This window comes from Littorina saxatilis, linkage group LG12 (assembly GCF_037325665.1).
Source record: "Littorina saxatilis isolate snail1 linkage group LG12, US_GU_Lsax_2.0, whole genome shotgun sequence".
Lineage (NCBI taxonomy): Eukaryota > Metazoa > Mollusca > Gastropoda > Littorinimorpha > Littorinidae > Littorina > Littorina saxatilis.
Window position 1 is genome coordinate 38,089,555 of NC_090256.1, and position 20,005 is coordinate 38,109,559.

Below are 20,005 nucleotides of genomic sequence, written 5' to 3' on the forward strand. Positions count from 1 at the left end.
TTAGAACCATTTGGCCTATCTTGGGACAGGTAGAGTTAATATGCTTTATGTGGGGACAAGACACTGGACAAACATGCAAACAGAGAACACATATGATCGTGTTATATATCTGGAGGTCCTGTTGCGATATTTCGAAATGGGGATGGAAGTAATGATTGTGTACGCGGAATGTGGTTGGACTGGAGCGGTTTTGTAGGCTTATTTGCTTTTTATGTATGTAAGAGAGAGAGAGAGAGAGAGAGAGAGAGAGAGAGAGAGAGAGAGAGAGAGAGAGAGAGAGAGAGAGAGAGAGAGAGAGAGAGAGAGAGAGAGAGAGGCCGGAGGTTGGGGACGACGATCACGACCAGCTGGCTGCCATGATTGAGGTGGGAAGGGGGAGGGGGGTTGGGCGGGGAGGGGGTGAAAGAGAGAAAGCGCTGGCTATTCGCTGGGGACGATGAACACGACCAGCTGCCTGCCGTGGTTGATTGAGATGGGTCGGTTGGGGGAGGGGTGTTATGGAGGCGGGGGGGGGGGGGGGTTGTTCGGGGGGAGAGAGAAAGAGAAAGAGAGAGAGAGAGAAAGAGAGAGAGAGAGAAAGAGAAAGAGAGATGGGGAGCTCTTCGCAGCAAGCCCACTCTACGCTGGGGACGATGAGCACGATCAGCTTGCTGCCATGATTTAGGTGTGTGCATGGGGGGGGGCGGGGAGGTAGAGAGAGAGAGAGAGAGAGAGAGAGAGAGAGAGAGAGAGAGAGAGAGAGAGAGAGAGAGAGAGAGAGAGAGAGAGAGAGACAAAGAGATGTTCGTCTGTCCACTCTTGGTGGCATGCTAGTTACTCTGTATGTACCTATAACTCATATCCTACCAACGATTATTCTCCCTTTTTATCACCGTTCAGGTGCTGGGCGTGCCACCCGAATCCATGATCAACAGATGCAAGCGGTCCGAGAAGTTCTTCTCAGGCACCACCCCCCGCTACCTCAGCCACCCCAGTAGGAAGATGCAGCGTGGCCTTCCTTCCAGCATTACGCTGGCCTCCCTCTTCAGAGACACTGAGGTAGGTACAGTATAACAGCCTCTTTTATCCCCTAGACTGCCACAATACGTGAATAAAAATTAAGAATATAAAAAAAAAGTAAGATATGTTACAGGAACGTTTAATTGAGACATAGAGAATACTACATGGTTTGCAGTGTCGTACCAGATTTACACGAGTTGTTTTTATAAATATTGAACTGCGAGCGAAAGCGAGCTGTTCACTATTTGAAAAAGCAACGAGTGTAAATCTGGTACGAAACAGCAAGCCATGTAGTATTCTGTTTATCCTACATACTGTACTTACGTGTATTTTACTGAAAATGTCCTGCATTCGAGGCAGCTAAATTGAAGACGCTTGTTTTGGAACCTCGATCTCTTCTAAAGCCTCGTGCAATCTATTACGTCACAGGGCCGGACCAAATGAGTTGTAAGGGGGGGGGGGGTTCCTCCTTTTTTGGGGGGGCAAATCAGCGAAGTGGCGAAGCCACAAGTGCGCGCCTGCAAAGCAGGCGCGCGAACTAGGGGGGTCCGGGGGCATGCTCCCCCGGAAAATTTATGAAAAACGGTAAAAATCTGTGCAATCTGGTGCATTCTGGGCCTTGTTTTGAGGGTAAAGAGCAGCATTGTGGGGGGGGGGGGGGTACCTTTTTCTCATCGGATTCAAGTTCACATTGAATAAAATTTGTTTGAGACACACACAAAATTTATTTAAAAAAAACAACAACAAAAAACCAATCAAAGCAAGGTACATGCTTTTTCCAGGGGGGGGGGGGGTCCGGAACCCCTGGAACCCCCCCCCCTGGGTCCGGCCCTGCCGTCAAAGCAAAGAAACGTCACCCTGAAAGTGTGGCGTGACGTGTTAGTTCTAAAGAATCATCGAGGGTAATTAGCGAGCGCAATTTGTGTTTCTATAATGACGTTTGTCTCGGTGACTTTGGCAGCATAAGCAGTGGAAAAACAGGTCCCTGCCAGACTTGCTTGACATGACCTCATTTACATGATATACACACGTGTGATTTGAACGATTATTATCTGTCTCTCTCACGTATGTAGGATAAATAACAAAACGTGACGGTCACTGGTAACTGATCAGTGACCGCCCCGTTTTATTTTGTCACAATTAAAAATAACATACCTTTCTTGGTTTTTTTTATGCTACAATACGGTGGGCTTGCGTACTTTTCTATGAATAAAAACATTAATACTCTGAAAAGGGAAACAATTGCTGTAAATTGCCGTTTGAATTTGCAGCAAGACGATTGCCTCACCTGGAGATCATTTTTCTCAGTTTTGATGTCGTTGTCATACTTCGTAGGTAAGGTGGGTTTTTTATTGATTGATTTTTTAACGAACTGTCGACAGTCAAGGGGTTGATGCCACCCCAAAACATTGGAGAAAATGAGTTTTGATAAGAGAGTCCTATAATTCAGTTCTGTTGCTCAGTGATTGCATGCGTGTGCGAGAAGAGAGGATTGCAACTGATGTGCTACTCAGTGCTCTCACATATAATCACAAACGTACCTCATTTTCATTTCTTTATTATCCTGTTGCTAGAAAATTCGGTTCACTTCATCCCAGTGGAAAGTCGGCAGCAACACTGAAGAGTCGCATTTCCTAGATGTAATCAACCTTCTGCACTTCTGTCAGAATGACCGGGGTCTTTTACGTGCCACCGTGGTGATTCAAGAGCGGGATGGGACATGGGTACCGTCCCGGAGTCTGCACATAAAGTTGACCCGTGTCTGTCCAGGCCTGGATTCGAAACTTGACCCCAGAATCCCAAATCCAGTGCTCTATCAACTGAGCTATCGGGCGGGGATGTAGCTCAGTCGGTTGCGCGCTGGATTTGTATCCAGTTGGCCGCTGTCAGCGTGAGTTCGTCCCCACGTTCGGCGAGAGATTTATTTCTCAGAGTCAACTTTGTGTGCAGACTCTCCTCGGTGTTCGAACACCCCCGTGTGTACACGCAAGCACAAAACCAAGTACGCACGAAAAAGATCCTGTAATCCATGTCAGAGTTCGGTGGGTTATAGAAACACGAAAATACCCAGCATGCTTCCTCCGAAAACGGCGTATGGCTGCCTAAATGGCGGGGTAAAAAACGGTCATACACGTAAAATTTCACTCGTGCAAAAAACACGAGTGTACGTGGGAGTTTCAGCCCACGAACGAAGAAGAAGAAGAACTGAGCTATCAGCCCCCCGGCGACCTCGTCGGCAGTCGTCGGTCCCGTGGGGCCACGGATCAGCACCCGAGATGATTTTTGAGTCACTTGAGAAAAAGTGATTCTATGTAATCGGTCAGTGTTAGTCTGTCCGGCCGGCCGGCCGTCCGGCCGGCCGTCCGTAGACACCACCTTAACGTTGGACTTTTCTCGGAAACTATCAAAGCGATCGGGCTCATATTTTGTTTAGTCGTGACCTCCAATGACCTCTACACTTTAACGATGGTTTCGTTGACCTTTGACCTTTTTCAAGGTCACAGGTCAGCGTCAAAGGAAAAATTAGACATTTTATATCTTTGACAAAGTTCATCGGATGTGATTGAAACTTTGTAGGATTATTCTTTACATCAAAGTATTTACATCTGTAGCCTTTTACGAACGTTATCAGAAAAACAAGGGAGATAACTAGCCTTTTCTGTTCGGCAACACACAACTTAACGTTGGGCTTTTCTCGGAAACTATAAAAGTGACCGGGCTCAAATTTTATGTGAACGTGACTCATTGTGTTGTGAATAGCAATTTCTTCCTGTCCATCTTATGCCTCATATAATATTCAGAACTGCGAAAGTGACTCGATCGAGCGTTTGCTCTTCTTGTTTCAGGTGGTGCTGGATCAGCGCCTACCGTGACTATGTAAGCCGATGCGTAAGTGGCCAGTCCCTGCCGCAGCAACTACACTTGTGAACTGAGTCTGAAGGTGTTGATTCAGTGCCTCTGTTGACAGCCAGATACTCACGCAAGTCGGCCTTACACAATACGTTTTTTTTTTTTTATAACCATTGATGATTTCGTGTCATGTGTGTTTTCAGGACACCGTGTTCCTAGACTTTATGCAGAGGGCGTTGATCTTTGACCCCGCACTGCGCATGACGGCGTCAGAAGCCCTGCAACATCCCTGGATGCTACGAGGACACGGCACCAAGAGTGCAAGTACATGTACTAGGGACCCAAGGACCACACCATCTCTCACAGGAGTTGGGGACCCTCACAAACCTAAGGTCTACTCAGTCTCTTGAGTCTTGGGGTGTAATACAGTTGTGCCTTTGATAAAGAAATGTGTCGTTTGGAGAGAGAGAGAGAGAGAGAGAGAGAGAGAGAGAGAGAGAGAGAGAGAGAGACAGACAGACAGAGGGAGATAGAGACATACAGACAGTCAGATAGACAGACAGGGAGAGAGACAGACAGACATAGAGACAAACAGACAGACAGTTAGACAGAGAGACAGACAGACAGGCAGAGAATTTGAGAGAGAGTATGTCCGTGCGTGTGTGTCGATCTGTGTCTTCTGTGTGTGCATCTGTGTGTCAGAGTGACGCCATGCATGTAAAAAGAGAGTGAAGGACGAGGTGAAAGAGGGGTAAAGCAGAGTACCTGTGTGTGTCTGTAGCTTCTTGTGTGTATCTTCCTGTCTCTGAGTTGGTTGGTTGGCTGCTTATTATTCTGTATCGTCTCTTCAGCTGATATTGCTATTCGAGACCGATGCAAGTTTGTTTTCTTTTATCAGTTCACATGGCAAGCTCCATGCTTAAAAACTATTTACAATCAGGTCTATCACTGTAAAATGAAGGTTCTAAAACTTCATTACTTTCACATTTGTTTCTTCAAATATTGTTCAAAATCTTGATCTCCTATAAAAGTTACAAAATCTTGTCCGGGGGGCTGTCTGTGAGTGACTGCCAGCTTGAATAGGACACCTCCTGCGCTCCAGAAAACGCCTTATCTTCCATAGCAAGAACACGTCAACCATCCACACCATTGAGTCCAAAACCAGCCTTAACCTCCACGTGTTTTATGATGTGCAGCCTGTTGTGGAGAAGTCCGGAGACCCAGAGTTGCAGGTTAAAGGCACACAGACACTACCGCCTCAAAGCAAGACCACCAAGTCATCCAAGACAGGCAGCAGAGCCTCCTCCGTCAAGACCAGCACCAGCAGGGGAGTCCAGTGCGGCAGTGACAACAACTCCATCACGGCCAAGCTGCCGTCCAGCCTTCTCCGTGCACGGAGCGAGTCCGCCAGTCAGCTCATCTCCAGAGCGCGTACTGGTCCCATCGTTAGACTGCCTACCTGGACTGGAAGATAGCGGCCCGTCAAGGGTCTCTGTTTGGTGGGACTGGGACAGAGGTCATCTGCTGAAACTTGATCTGGTAGCGTCATGGTGTCGCCACCATGGGATCGCATGTGTGCATCTCGACTGATTTCATCGCTCTCAACAAAAGTGCTCCACTTTTGAACACATTTCTGTAAAAAGTGTTAACCACTTCGTGACGGGATAGTACATGTTTAGTTCTACTGGATAAATTGCCATGCTTAGTGTTTAAAGGCATACTAACGCACTCCCGTGTTTACAAAGTGTAGTTTGCCCACAATCGATGTCAAACGCACCATAAGACCATATAATGACGATACGTCACCATGCGCGGACCATAATACATGCATTACAGCTTGTTCTAGCCTCTGAAAAAGTGAGGATGTCAACAAAGCCGCGGTGTTCTCTCCCTTGCATCAACGTTACATGTGTTGCCAAATCTATAAATAGGACGATCCAGATCAAAATGAAAATTCAAATATCTCAACATTTAAGGGGTCCTAGACCACAATATTTTGCAGGGAACTTAATTTAGTCTGTCTCCAGCTGTTGGTAAAGCAATTAGCGTGTATAGTCATCGAGTACATATGGCTTTAAATGAACACTGTGTGTTTATCATTTGTGCCTCTTTTGCGAGTAGAAGTGTGTACTGTGTCACAAAGTGTTCAAAACTTGTCACAGACTCGGAAATGTGTTCTAAAGTGGAACACTTCTGTTCAAAGTCATAGTGATGCTGCTTTGAAGGGTGTAGTAAGCAGCAGAATCTTAATAAGAGGAGATGGGATGGATGTTGTCTGCAGTGGGAGAGCTGGTAAAAACTATGATGTTGCCTTCCTGTGACATTTCAGATACCGTTGCGCATGTCTGGGGATGGGAAGTTAGGTATCCTGACTGCTGAGGTAGTGATGTTGCTTTCAAGGATCAGCAGGCGGCAATGTCTCAGTTTGCGGGCTGGGATGGGGATGTGTGCTCAGACACCTGAATTAAGGTCACTGTAGTGACCCTCCCAGAATGGTGTGAAAACATAAGAGAATGGCAGGCTGATCGTCTCAACTGCTACAGTGTGCGCCGGCTGATGCTGTTTTAATGGGACACCGGAAGCGCAGCCTTAGCTAGCGATACAAGATGGTAGTCATCTGCTGAGAAAAGTGCTGAGATAGCACGTACCATGGTGTGGCCTTCTTGGGATATAGCAGACATCGATATGAGTTCCAGAGGGTAAGAAGGCCCCCAGACCCATCCTAGCAGTCATCTTGACAACTCAAGCGTACACAGCGTTCACAGTGATGCTACTTTCGTCAGGCAGCGATGTGTCGATGAATCGACTCGAGTCTGGTGGAACAGCCTATCAGACTCTGAGAGATGATCTCAGTCATCACGAAAAAAAATGCTGTGATGGCCTAACTTGAGATGACACCAGGCGGCTCACTCTGTGAGCGTATGGTGAACGTTCTGCTGGGCAATTCAAACTGCAGTGAATGTACTTGACATAATCACAAGACCCCATGTAACGCTATAATGGTAGATAGCAAAGCTACCAGAGGGAAAACTTTGAAACTTAGTGTCTAATCGTCCATCTTGATAAACACGTTGAGAGGCAAAATCAACTACTGCATTCAAGCTCCGGTGAATATACTGGAAATCATCACAAGGCCCCCAATAACATCATACTGGTAGCACAGCTAGCTGTTTGTAGAGAGGGGGAGATTTCTCATGGCATATAGCATCTGTGCGTGCCTTGCAGTGGAGTAGTGCGTGCCATTGAAGAAAGGATCATCTTGGGACCCCCAGTAGACCCTATGCTTTCAGCACAGCTGTGTGTGGAGGGGAAAAGACTTCTCGTGGCATAGCAGGATATTTGCTGCATCTCTGCTTGCTTTGCAGTGGGGTAGCAGTGCGTGCTAGTGAAGCCGAAAGGATCATCATGCGACCCCTAGTAAACACTATGCCTTTAGCACAGCTGTATGCATTTAATGTTTATGAAGGAAAGAGACTTCTCATCACATAGCAGGTTAATTTGCTGCATCTCTGCTTGCTTTGCAGTGGGTAGCAGTGCGTGTAACAGAAGAAAGACTTACGCGTACAGTGTTTGCATCATAATTGTGCTGAAGACACATCAGGTACTGCGCACACCTACTGTGATTTGGCCTCAAGGAAAAATGTTAAAGGCACAATCCTTCCCCTGTTTTAACAGATCGGCTAACCATCTCAGATCTGGCCAGGCTTTTACATAGGATAAGAACATCCCTCCACTTGGTCACATACAAACATCAGCAGCCTGTGCAGTCAGAAATGTGTTCATGAAATAGTTTTGTTATAAAAAAAATTTAACCAAAAAAACAATATGAGTTATTTCTAATATGCTGACTGTTAGCAAATGATAACAAGACATGTCGAGAAAAAAGATATCAAGCATGAGCCTTTTAGGCGAATGCTGATATAATTTGCTAACAGTCAGCATATTAGAAACTAGATGAATACCCGCTTCGCCGGGTACGGCTTCGCCGGGAAGAAGTAGGGCCGAATACCCGGCTTCGCTGGGGACCTGGCTGTACGCCGGCTTTGCCGGCGCACCGCACGAAGGAAGGGAGATAAACGCGCAAAACACTGGAGAAGATAAGGAAGAGTAATACCCGGCTTCGCCGGGATGAAAGCGTTGTGGACAGTGACCTTCTAAAAATAGTAACGGGAATATGGATTGAGCGTTGTGGACAGTGACCTTCTAAAAATAGTAACGGGAATATGGATTGACGCCACACGAAGGAAGGGAGATAAACGCAAAACACTGGAGAAGATAAGGAAGAGTTACTGGGAATGGATCTGGGAAGATAACAGAAAAACCAAAATCGGTTCAGCGCTGCGCGCTGAGAGCACGTGTTGAAAATTCTCATCGACCAGGTTGTGTCCGGGGTCTACCTGAATATGCCCACCAAATTTGAAGCAGATCCATCGAGAACTTTGGCCGTGCATCGCGAACACACACACACACACACACACACACACACACACACACACACACACACACAGACAGACACAAGTCGTATATATATATATATATATAGATAACGGTTTTATTACAGTTTAATTCGACCAAAAGAAATTTCGAAGCAACCCCGCGAATTAGACAGAACAGCCGCAATGGGAACTTGAGCGCTTCTACCTGATTATGCCTGTCAGTCAAAGAATTCTCGTGACCCGAGTCAGCCAATCAGAGTAACACACCTGACGTGATGAATATTCACAGGTCAAAATTAATGCCTTTGACACACAACAATCTCACAAAATAAACCATGTTGAACATGCGTTTCGGTTGCTTCGCTTTTTCTCGTTGAACAGAGAGCGACAGATTTAGAACCGACTCCAGATGGATGGGAAATGACGTAAAGATACATTTGATGTAAAGCGAGTGGCGCAATTTCACCTGATTTTTCCGAACTTTGATCATTTAGATTTCAAGTGAGCGGTCGGCATTGCACACTCAGACGATGGGCGGTGCCATGCTGTTCCGTTACGCACCCACCGACAAAACTCGCTTTTCGGTATTTTTTAGATAAAGAGAGTATTACCTGACAGCATTTGAAGTGTCATTCTTTAGAATAAATCACGCTGATATTGTTGAATTACATTATTACTTTGTCTTGTTAATTTTTAGCGTGATAAACAAAAAGGGTCCCTGCCTGAACGTAATAACATTTAGAGGGTCACCTAGAATCCGTCCTGATTGGTCAAAAAGCCATATGGGACACTGAATTGGTAATAATGTCTTTTATTAACTTATATTCATAAAAAAAATTCCCACTCTGCGCAAAACAAAGGTGAGGATATTGCTTTTGGTATGTGGTGGAGTGGTCTTATCCCATGTAAAAACTTGGTCAGATTTGAGATAGTGAGATGTTTTCACAGGAAGGATTGTGCCTTTAAAAATGTGTACTTAAAGTGCAAATCAACTTTTGTGATAATACTCCTAACAACGGTGATATATTAGCTCTTATGGCCCAAATACTCCAAACAACGATGACATATCAGCCCTTATGACCCAGTTGTGATACGTCAAACCAAGAGAGTTGTTATGATATAAAATAACGCTTCTTCTCATGTGTTATGAGTATGTAGAGGAGATAAAGTTTCTTCTCGATTTCTTTTCATGGAGATAACAAAACCACATTGGTTTAGTTTATCAACTCAGCATAATATTGAAAACAATGTTTTAAAAAACACTTTTACACTTAACGAGCACTGTAATTACTGCAGAGTAAAAAAAAAAGTAAAAAAATCATTATATGTACAATAAATTCTACAAATGAAATTTAAAAAATCGTCATTTAAACAATGACAGAAAAACCCTCAATTATAATTTAGCTTCAGCATTGTGGAGCAGCTCGGTCCAACCCTTAACAAAATGGGAAAATCTGTGGATTTTAATTGAAATCCTTACCTCATTAATGCTAATGTTGCCAGGACAAATCCATCCTGAAATACTCATCGCTTATTGTCAAAATTGGACCACTCCTGGTAAAGGAGATAAACTAAACGCTCATACTAGGTAAAAATGTTAACATCCAATGAAATGAGCAAGGGCAATCTTGAATCTCACAAGAATTCAGAAGTGATAATTATCAATGTGCAATACCAATAATGTGATTCACACAGGCTTTTGCCATTCTAAAAATAAAATGTGATTGGAGCGACCGATTACAAATGTTGCATGTTTCATTTGAGAGTGGTGAAAGTATGTGTGCTCTTCACTTATGAAATGGAGATACACCCAATTTCTAAACTGATAGTGGAGGTCTGTGTGTGTGTGTGTGTGTGTGTGTGTGTGTCCATCTGCCTGATTGTATGTGTGCACTCCTCTGCATGTGATTATGAACGCCAATCTGTGTTAAGGTGAAATATTTACTAAGTAGGTGTTCAAACTCTTTTACCAGGCTGATGAAATGAAATTGTGTTCTGTGTGTAAAATACTTGCATCCAAAATGTAATGATGAATCTATCCGAATCTTTCTCTGAACAGTATCATTTTAAATTCAAACAAAATGCCATATATACGTACGTATGTCTCAGATTTCAGTATGTTGCACCATACATCGTGCTTCAACGAACTGCTTGATTATAAACAACTCTGTGAATGTGCTTGAAATGTGAGAATTGTCCATTACTACAGCTCAAACCTCAGACATCCATTTAATTCAAAAATATCTGTTTATGTGAAGGACTGTCTATATAAAAGGGTTGTGAAGGTACCAATGAAGTTAAACTACAAAAAGACTTTTTTTGCTTTGAATGAAGAAATATGTCTACAAAACATTCAGAATTTGTTTCAAATCAGTAGGATACTAATTTTCTTTAATTTGCAATCTCAACTTCAGAACAATTCAATCATATATATTTCACATGGTGCACCGAGGTTGTGATACATCTGCACAATAAAAAAAAAGTATTAAACAATGTCTGCTGTTGTTTGGCTTATTTATGACTATTTTCTCCTAAATCACTGAATCTCTCTCTCTCTCTCTCTCTCTCTCTCTCTCTCTCTCTCTCTCTCATCCCTCCCCCCCCCCCCCCCCCCAAGTCTGTCTTACCCCATTTCAATTCTAAATTTTAATTTTGTAAGACACCCAGAATAGATTGGAAGAAGATGCTTCACTTCTAAATACACTCACAACTGGAAAAGAGTATGACCACAAACATTCTAAATCTTTGGTTTTTTTTTTTTATGTTTGTATGACTTGAACAATACGGTTCAAAACAAAAATTTACATCATTGGAGTCGACTGTCAAATATCAAGTAATTTCACACAATGTTACATATGGGCTGGTCATAAAGACAACGGACATGCTTCAAAGCATACATGCCTCATTTTGCATCTATCGTACTCTCAGAATTACTCCATTTAATCGAGACCTTCTTCTAGAAGACTCCCTTCCTCCCCCTTCCCTTTATTTTAAGACCTGATGTTGCTGCCGCAATGCTTGTTGTTTTTTGTCGGTCGGGCGCCTGTGCCGCCTTGCACGCTTTTCCAGGGTAAATGTGTTTTGCGTAGTCATGCGCCAGTTCGCGCGAGATTCGGATATGCTCCAGAACGTCACTTGACATTTCGACTCGCAGTGGAGACAGACCGGTCGGGTAGTCTTGTGGCATTGTCTCGGACTTGAGAGGAACCTGTGTGGGCAATCCCCGTGCCTTGTTGTTATGCGCTGTCATCACTAGGAGAAGACGAGTCTTTTACGGCCCTGTATGACTCGAAAATAAAAGTTTTACAATCTTGACATACATCCGTCTTGCGTCTTGTGTGGAGGCAGCGACACCTGATATCCCAAGATTTTCCCTTCATAAAATCTGTAAATGTACTTATATTTTAAGACCTGCCTTCTGACACACACCACCACCCCCCCCCCCTTCCCTCCCCATTATAACACCTAATTTTTCCTCAAATTCGTCCGAAGAAAGACTGAGCTGTTCATTTACATTGTGTTCCACTTTCATAATGCACAGTGTTGAAACTTCATAAGTTTACGCAGAGTTCAACCATCACATTCACTATGTTCAACCTTCACGTATACAGTGTTCAACCTGACCCTAGCCTTTTTCGTATTAAGCTTCAACCACGTTGGTGTAGACTTTGAGCACATCAGGGTGTTCCTCCAGCCTTTCCATGGCCTTAGCAATGGCCTCCAGACTGCTGGAGTCCAGTGGAACGGTGCTTGTCGACAGAAAGACAACGTCTGCAGACCTGACAGGCAGCTGTCGCGCCTCCAGTTCCTTCTTCACAGCGTACACATCATTTGGTTCACACGCAAACTGAAACAAAATGATAAAAATCGTTTGTTTATCTGGTTTTGGCTTTGTTTTCATCTGAGTGACTACGACTATACCCAAACCAAATTCCTTGAATTTTGCATCATCAAAAAAGGTCTGCATTGGCAATGCACTTATGTTGGGGTAAGGTAAAAGCCTCTTAAAATCCAACTGACCCCATGCTCCCCCCGCCACACCTCCCAAGGCACAAAAAACAAACACTCCTAACACATGGCTATGAAGAAATATAAATGAAATTGTTTCCAAACTCATCTCCCTCATCCCCATTTTAAACACACTAGAAATGTCCCACCAAACAAACCAAACCAAAAATACACACACACACACACATTCACATGCAAACACGCTCATACATACACACACACGCACCACACACACACATAGACATGTACACACACACACGTGTAAAAAAAAAGTTTAAAATAAATCAACACCTGTTTATCAGTTTTTTTACCTGTAACACCTTTCCCCCTTCCTCATCCTCCTCCACCGTCACATCTTCAGCGCCCGCTTCAATGGCCACATCCACATAGGCGTCAGCATCTGGCTTCCCTTCTGCGTCACAGTCAACCAACACCATGCCTTTCTCCTCAAACACCAGGCGCGCCATGGAACCTCCGTCAAATAGAGAGAACCTGACACAAAAAAACTAAAATATCAAAAGTCACGTATTAATGACTTGCAGGACCCTGTGAACCAGCATAATTAACAGACCCAAGGCGAAGGTTTGTTGGGGGGACAACCAGCTTCCGGTTCAAAACACGTGGACAAAACAAATAAATACTTCACTTCAACATGGATTGCTTCATAGGACTGATCAGCACACAGAAGCCCTGTTTGCCATAGCCTAGCTGCAGCTACTCACTATGCAAAAGTAAATTCTTGATAAAACATTCTCTCACAAAATTCTCACATGCTACACACATGGGAAACATATTTTACCCTTTACGATTTTTCTTTCCGCAGAGACAACGAGAAATTTACAATCACTTTCAGCTGAGACAAAAAGATGTAATGATAAATTTGACTCGACTGTTATGACACTTTTTTTAATCCTTAATAATCGAGTCATTAGTACGGTGAGTTGGACAGCTGGAACACACACACGCACATGAGGGTAGACTATCTAGGCCGGTCAAAGATGGACTTGGAGTTGTATGGCGTGCCCTTCTTCCCCTAAATCCTTGTTGATTTTATTATTTGGAGTACATTGTACATGTATTGATATTGGTATTCAAAGTTACTCTTCAGCTTTAAACACAGCATAGGTTGCGTGTCCTGTGCAGAAACTTACCCACACTTTTTGACCACACTCTGCAGTTCGGAGCGTGTGTGAGAGATCTTGTTGGAGATGGCTTCTATAAGCATGACACTCCCTGCAGGTCCTTTGGCTTCAAGCAGAATGGGAGAAGCATTCTTCAGGTTACTCTGTCAACAGATGTCAACTCGAATTTGCAATTATGTTCTTTCACTGTCCTGCATGTGCACAACTGAGATGACAGTCTGTCATTTTTAGTAGTAAACTGCATTGATGTATATCTTTTTTTTTTTTCTTTCATTGATGTATATCTGATAGCTATCAGAATTTTTCAGTGATAAGATTTTGAGTCAAAATCAAATGCAAAGAAAAAAAGCCCATAAACAGGTTAATCAAGCACACACACACACGCGCGCGCGAACACACACACACTCACACACACACATTCTCTCTTTTACAAATATAAAATGTCACTGTTACAAAATATCTTCTCTACCTGAGTTGTTCTCCGGTATTGGTCACTAAAAGGGGAAACTTTTGTTTATAAAATAAAACACATTTTCCCATTAGTCATATTTCTTATCTACGAGCCTTTTTGCATCAAGAACTTTTATTTAATAGTCATTTTCCTCCACATTGGAGAACAACTAATATATGTTCTAGTTCATGTATTCAAGTTTTTATGAGTAAATACAAAATCTTACCATCTGAGCCAGTACTCTTTCAATGGTGGCACTTGGTATGTTTTTACTTTTGCCTTCTGCTATGAGCTTGGCCAGTTGGCTGCTTGTTTTGGGGTCTATTTGTCCAGTTTCTGTCAACAGAACTTATTTTATACATTTGCTTTGCAAAGGCTTCACATCTTCAACAATAACATGCACTTTCAAGATAAAATTCCAAGCCTTGATGAGTGGTACTAAGAACCCCCCCCCCCCCCCCACACACACACACACAATTAAAGACTCCCTCCCTTTTAAGACCTTGTTTTCTCAGACTTTCTGTTGATAACCTCTGTAAAATTACCCCCATTTGTCTCCTTTTTAAGACCTAATTTTCTCAGATTTTTTGAGGTCTTAAAAAGGGGTTCCACTGCATTACAAAATGGCATACATGTACTACATCAGTACATGTACTACATCAGTACATGATCACAGCTCAATTAAAATTTGAAATCAGGAACTTCTATATATATATACGACTTGTGTCTGTGTGTCTGTGTGTGTGTCTGTGTGTGAGTTCGCGATGCACGGCCAAAGTTCTCGATGGATCTGCTTCAAATTTGGTGGGCATATTCAGGTAGACCCGGGACAGGACACAACCTGGTCGATATTTCAACACGTGCTCTCAGCGCGCAGCGCTGAACCGATTTTGGTTCCACCTCAGCTATTTTGGTTCCACCTCAGCTATCCGGGCCCCCATACCGACACACCAAAGCCAAAGTTCTCGGTGGATCTTTTTCAAATTTGGACACCGTATTCAGCTACACCCCGGACACAATATCATCGATGAGATATTTCAACACATGCTCTCAGCGCGCAGCGCTGAACCGATTTTGGTTTTTGTGTTCATTTCACCATTATAAGTAACTCTTCCTTATCTTCTCCAGGTTTTCAGCGTTTACCTCCCTTCCTTCGTATGGTGCACTATAGTATGAGTGGGGCATCTTCGGATATTCCCGGCGTTCTGTTACTATTTTTAGAAGGTCACCGCAGTGCCCAGAACATAAATTGGACCCGTAAATTATCCTCACTGTAAAAGTGCAAAGGTCGAATCAATTTATAACCACGCGAAAAATACACTGTCATCTATCTAGCTCTCTATAGATACGGCTTCTCTGTGTTTGTGTGTGTGTGTGTGTGTGTGTGTGTGTGTGTGTCTCTCTGTGAGCAACACCTGGGGATTGTTCAGTTCTGTTTGTGATGTGGTCTGGCGGCTTTTGTGTATTTGTATGTACTGGCCTTCCTTTGAAAAGCCATAACAGTTCAAAAGGGCTTACAGATAAGCTCTAAATTGCTCAATCCTGTTTGAGTGGAGTTCGCCTCCAAAGGTGATTAACACGGTTACATTCGTCGACAAGGATGGGACTCGATATGGTCAGGAATGGCATTATGGCTACTGAATCATTTTCGTGCTGTTCCCATTCCACGAATCTGGGAGGGACCTAAGCTTGGCGGGTCCATTGTTCGGACCCGGCAAAGCCGGCGTACGGCTCTAAGTATTTCATCCCGGCGAAGCCGGCTACCCGGCGAAGCGGGTATTCCTCTAGTAAATACATATATTGCTGAAGAGATTAAACAACAATTTTCAGCCATCATCTCATAGTACTTAATTTCTAATTTTTAGACTCGTTTCAGTATCAGTTGTAAACTAAATAAAAGGGTCAAACTATAACAGAAGCCCATTTTCTAAGGAAAGAACTATGCTGATGAAAATCAAATATACACTATACTTTCTTGATTCCTGAATGAAAATGGGAAACAATCATGCTTCAATTTGATTGCAAAAGATTACAGTCGAGTCACTTAAAGGTGGTCGTCTACATTTTTGCTTTTTTTCAATAATCTTATGGTTAGATTTCGCTAAAAGGTTATGTCAGATGATGAATGAACCATGGGGAAAAAAGTTATAGAAAAAAAATATATGTAAAAAAAGATTTTATTTTTGGGTAGCGTGACTCACGCTTCCAATAGTTTGTAAAAATACTGACCAATCAAATTCATGTCACTATGCTTATAGCCATGCCCAAACAAGTGCAGCAACAGTTTGACACTGGAGCGCTGTCCACGCTTTTTTTTAAACGCACGAAATGCACAGGATTTGAGATGAGTTTTGCGCTTGGCATTTTCCAAATAAGGATATCCTACTACGTATGAGTACTACGCTGGAATACTACAATGAATTTTCAAACGGCTACACTGGCTTCGTCTTTCCTGATCGAAAGGGGGTGTATTAATGATATTTGTAGATAATAGACTCTGCATTTTAATGGTCAAATGACGATTTCGGTATAAAAATGTAGACAAGGACCTTTAATCAATTAATGTCCAGTCACTTGACTGTTGGAAGAATTTAGTTGGAAAAAAAACACAATAAAAAAATATAACATACAAAATATAACAATTAGACCAAAGCTTAGAAAATGGTCTCCATTTTGCCACAATTCAAAGGAAAATTTCCAGCAGTCGTTTCCCTTGTCAGAGTATTGATTTTTGACGATAGCAAAGTACAAATTTGATATGTATTATGGCAGTCAAGGATTTAGTCTTATTAAAAACTGTCACTTAATCTTCACATTTGGACGACAGAGTCACATTCTCTGTACCAAGTGGGCCTGCTAGTGTAAAGTGAAGGTAGCTCAACAACAATAACAACTTAAAGCTAAATTGCTCCTGAATCCAAAAACAAAAGGTATATTTTAGTAACGTTTTATTATAGATTAAACAAAACATTCACCAGAATCTCAATCTATCAATCTTTAAAGGGGACAGACAAGATACACAACAGAACAAATAATAATGAAGGGTGATCACTTCGCTTAATTCTTAACTAATTACTAAGCGCATATGTTTTTAATTTCTACTGGTTTTACCTCTTACAAAAGCTTTCATCCGCCTAGAAGATGAGATGCACATTCTGAGATGATTCTTGATTTTGCAGAACAAATAATAATGAAGGGTGATCATTAATTGGCTTACATTTTAACTCAACCAACTTTTTCTTTTATTTCTTCTGGCCTTACCTCTGACAAAAGCTCTCATCCTTCGAGAAAACTCTGAGGTGATTCTCGATCTTTCTCCATCTTTTGCTGCCTTGATGTGCCGTATGTTTGCCCATTTACTGTGACCCGCCATACTGCGGACAGATCCTATTGAAAATCCAGTACTTTGGAGTGTGACAGATGATCCACACAAAGACACCTGTTCAAATGTTCTGTTTTGGAAAATACTTGTTGAACCATGGTGCAGAACTCTGAGTCCTTTAGCTTGGTGTAGTACATGTACTGGCTTGGTTCTAAGATGGTGAAACTGATGTATATTTCTTGATGGAAGGGTTCTGGCTGGATTAAACACATGTCCCGCAACTGAAGGATGAAATGGGTGTAGTTTATGACCACATATAACATGCAGAATGCTCCTTGCTGATCTGATCTCCATACTCTTTTCTACTCTTGTCCCACACAAAAAACTGTTTGCTTATTCTCCCCTAGCGGCTGACACCCACAGTGCCGGTTTACTCAAAGTGCTCCTACTCCTGGGCTGCAGAAATTCTGAAGATGCCGCCACTGCCACCCTGTGAAGAAGAAAAAAGTATGTTAACAGTGTTGTTCCCAGTCTCAGAGTACAAAAGGTCACTTGGACCTGGATTGAAAATATGTATAGGTCCAAATGTGCCGGTTTTGTTTGCTAGGTAGGAAAATTGACTGTCAGAAGACCTACATGTCAAAACTTTATCGGACGGTTGACCGACCAGGGGTCTGACCAATGCGTCAGATAAAAAAAAAATGCATCAATGACCTAAGACTGAGGCCTGGGAACACTGTATTAATCATTTAATATAGATGACTGCACATCAACACACTAACAACGTGAGTGTCTGTTTGTGTGTCCTTGAATGTGTGTATACATGTGTGTGTGTACGCACGTGTGTGTGTACGCGCACGCGCTTGTGTGTGAGAGTATGTGAAAGTATGCATGCGTATGCACTTGGGATATGAACATACCTGCATGCTTAAAAGTTTACCGGGCGTATGTATGTGTGTGAGCGAGCAAGAGAGAGAGAGAGAGAGAGAGAGAGAGAGAGAGAGAGAGAGAGAGAGAGAGAGAGTGTGGGTATGTTAGTCTGTGTTTGCGTAAGTGTATGTGTGTGTGTGAGTCTGTGTGTGTGTGTGTTTGTGTGTAAACTTCTATACGATGCACACTATATTCAGAATCACCATTATCAATATCATGATGTCACCGGCTGATCGAGTGTTAGTCAGACCACAGGCGGAAGGTATCGTTCACTGGACCACTACTTTCATTTGTGGTCAGACCACAGGCGGAAGGTATCGTTCACTGGACCACTACTATCACAGAAAGACTACTCTTTCTGTGATAGTAGTAGTCCAGTGGACGATACCTTCCGCCTGTGGTCAGACCACAGGCGGAAGGTATCGTTCACTGGACCACTACTTTCATCTTTCTATGGAAGTAGTGGTCCAGTGAACGATACCCCTCCGCCTGTGGTCAGACCATGCTACAGCCTGAAGTCCGACAAAAATAAAGTCAAGCCAACACACACTTCTAGCATGCAGGAATCAGAAATAAGATGAAATGAACCTCAGGATATCAAGTGCAGATCAGCAGTTGTAACACCAAAAACTACGAGACCGAAACCTTCTTTACCTTGTCACCTGTTTCACCTCGGCCACATTCAGACCTTTGCCTTTGGAGTAACGTACCTTAGATAACCTTGGCTTACCTCCCTTGGATGCAAAACATGTTCGAAAAATGAATATGATCGTCTGCTTAGAGTTTAGTCCCAACGAGGAACTTCATCTCGTTATGTGTGCGTGTGTGCGTGCGTGCATGCGTGCGTGTGTGTGTGTGTGTGAAATAAACCACGTACTAAAACGCATACACATTGCCAGTTTGGGTCAACACACATACACACGCTTCCACTTGTATTATACAGGCATGCTAGTGGATAGCAGATTAAACTTCATCCTTTTAATTCCACATTTAATCCAAACTTTCTGTAATGAGTTTGTTGCAGTTGTGTGGCTTTCACAAAGGTGTAAAGGAGTCTGATAGTTGTACAGAAATAATGCGTGCGGACACACACACACACACACACGCATCACACACACCACACAAGCACACACACACACCACACAAGCACACACACACACACACACACACAGAGCAACGATCATATTCATTTTTATTTCAAGAAGGAGATCATAGTTTGCTATTGTCATTCACTAAACCAGAGTTTTGATCATATCTTCAAAGAAGAAGAAGCAACACTTAACATTCCATTGCTTACAATAAATGTCAAATGACACCCTACCCAGTTACCTTAAAACATGAACAAACAGCTGCACAAATGCTTTCTGGAAAAAATGAATATATATATATATATATTTCACAATTTCTGATGTTTTATATATCTATATCTATATATATATACGACTAGTGTCTGTGTGTCTGTGTGTCTGTGTGTCTGTGCGCGATGCACGGCCAAAGTTCTCGATGGATCTGCTTCAAATTTGGTGGGCTCATTCAGAGAGACCCCGGACACAACCTCATCGATGAGATATTTCAACACGTGCTCTCAGCACGCAGCGCTGAACCGATTTTGGTTCCACCTGAGCTACCCGGGCCCCCATACCGACACACCAAAGCCGCTAGACCACATCACAACGCCAAAGTTCTCAGTGGATCTTTTTCAAATTTGGACACCGTATTCAGCTACACCCCGGACACAACCTCATCGACTGAGATATTTCAACACGTGCTCTCAGCGCGCAGCGCTGAACCGATTTTGGTTTTTCTGTTCATTTCACCATTCCCAGTAACTCTTCCTTATCTTCTCCAGTGTTTTGCGTTTATCTCC

General features: G+C 42.9%; 2 protein-coding genes across 4 annotated transcripts in view; one reads left to right on the top strand and one right to left on the bottom strand.

The window, feature by feature from the left end:
- LOC138981874 (dual specificity tyrosine-phosphorylation-regulated kinase 2-like) overlaps positions 1 to 10,778 on the top strand; it is a 56,473-nt gene extending 45,695 nt beyond the window's left edge. For all 3 annotated transcript variants that reach the window (XM_070355013.1, XM_070355014.1, XM_070355015.1), the window contains exons 10-12: positions 880 to 1,038; positions 4,053 to 4,241; positions 5,046 to 10,778. In XM_070355013.1, coding sequence (XP_070211114.1) covers positions 880 to 1,038; positions 4,053 to 4,241; positions 5,046 to 5,324 — 627 coding nt within the window. In that variant the 3' untranslated portion in view covers positions 5,325 to 10,778. The remainder of the gene's footprint in view (positions 1 to 879; positions 1,039 to 4,052; positions 4,242 to 5,045) is intronic.
- On the bottom strand, positions 10,660 to 18,845 carry LOC138981877 (probable transcriptional regulatory protein Dgeo_2194). Its single transcript, XM_070355018.1, has 6 exons — positions 18,793 to 18,845; positions 17,148 to 17,698; positions 14,113 to 14,222; positions 13,445 to 13,578; positions 12,605 to 12,785; positions 10,660 to 12,132 (listed from the first exon to the last, which is right to left on the bottom strand). The coding sequence occupies exons 2-6, from the start codon at positions 17,560 to 17,562 to the stop codon at positions 11,926 to 11,928; spliced, it is 1,047 nt and encodes a 348-aa protein (XP_070211119.1). The 5' UTR covers positions 17,563 to 17,698; positions 18,793 to 18,845; the 3' UTR covers positions 10,660 to 11,925.
- Between the last annotated feature and the right edge of the window lie 1,160 nt (positions 18,846 to 20,005).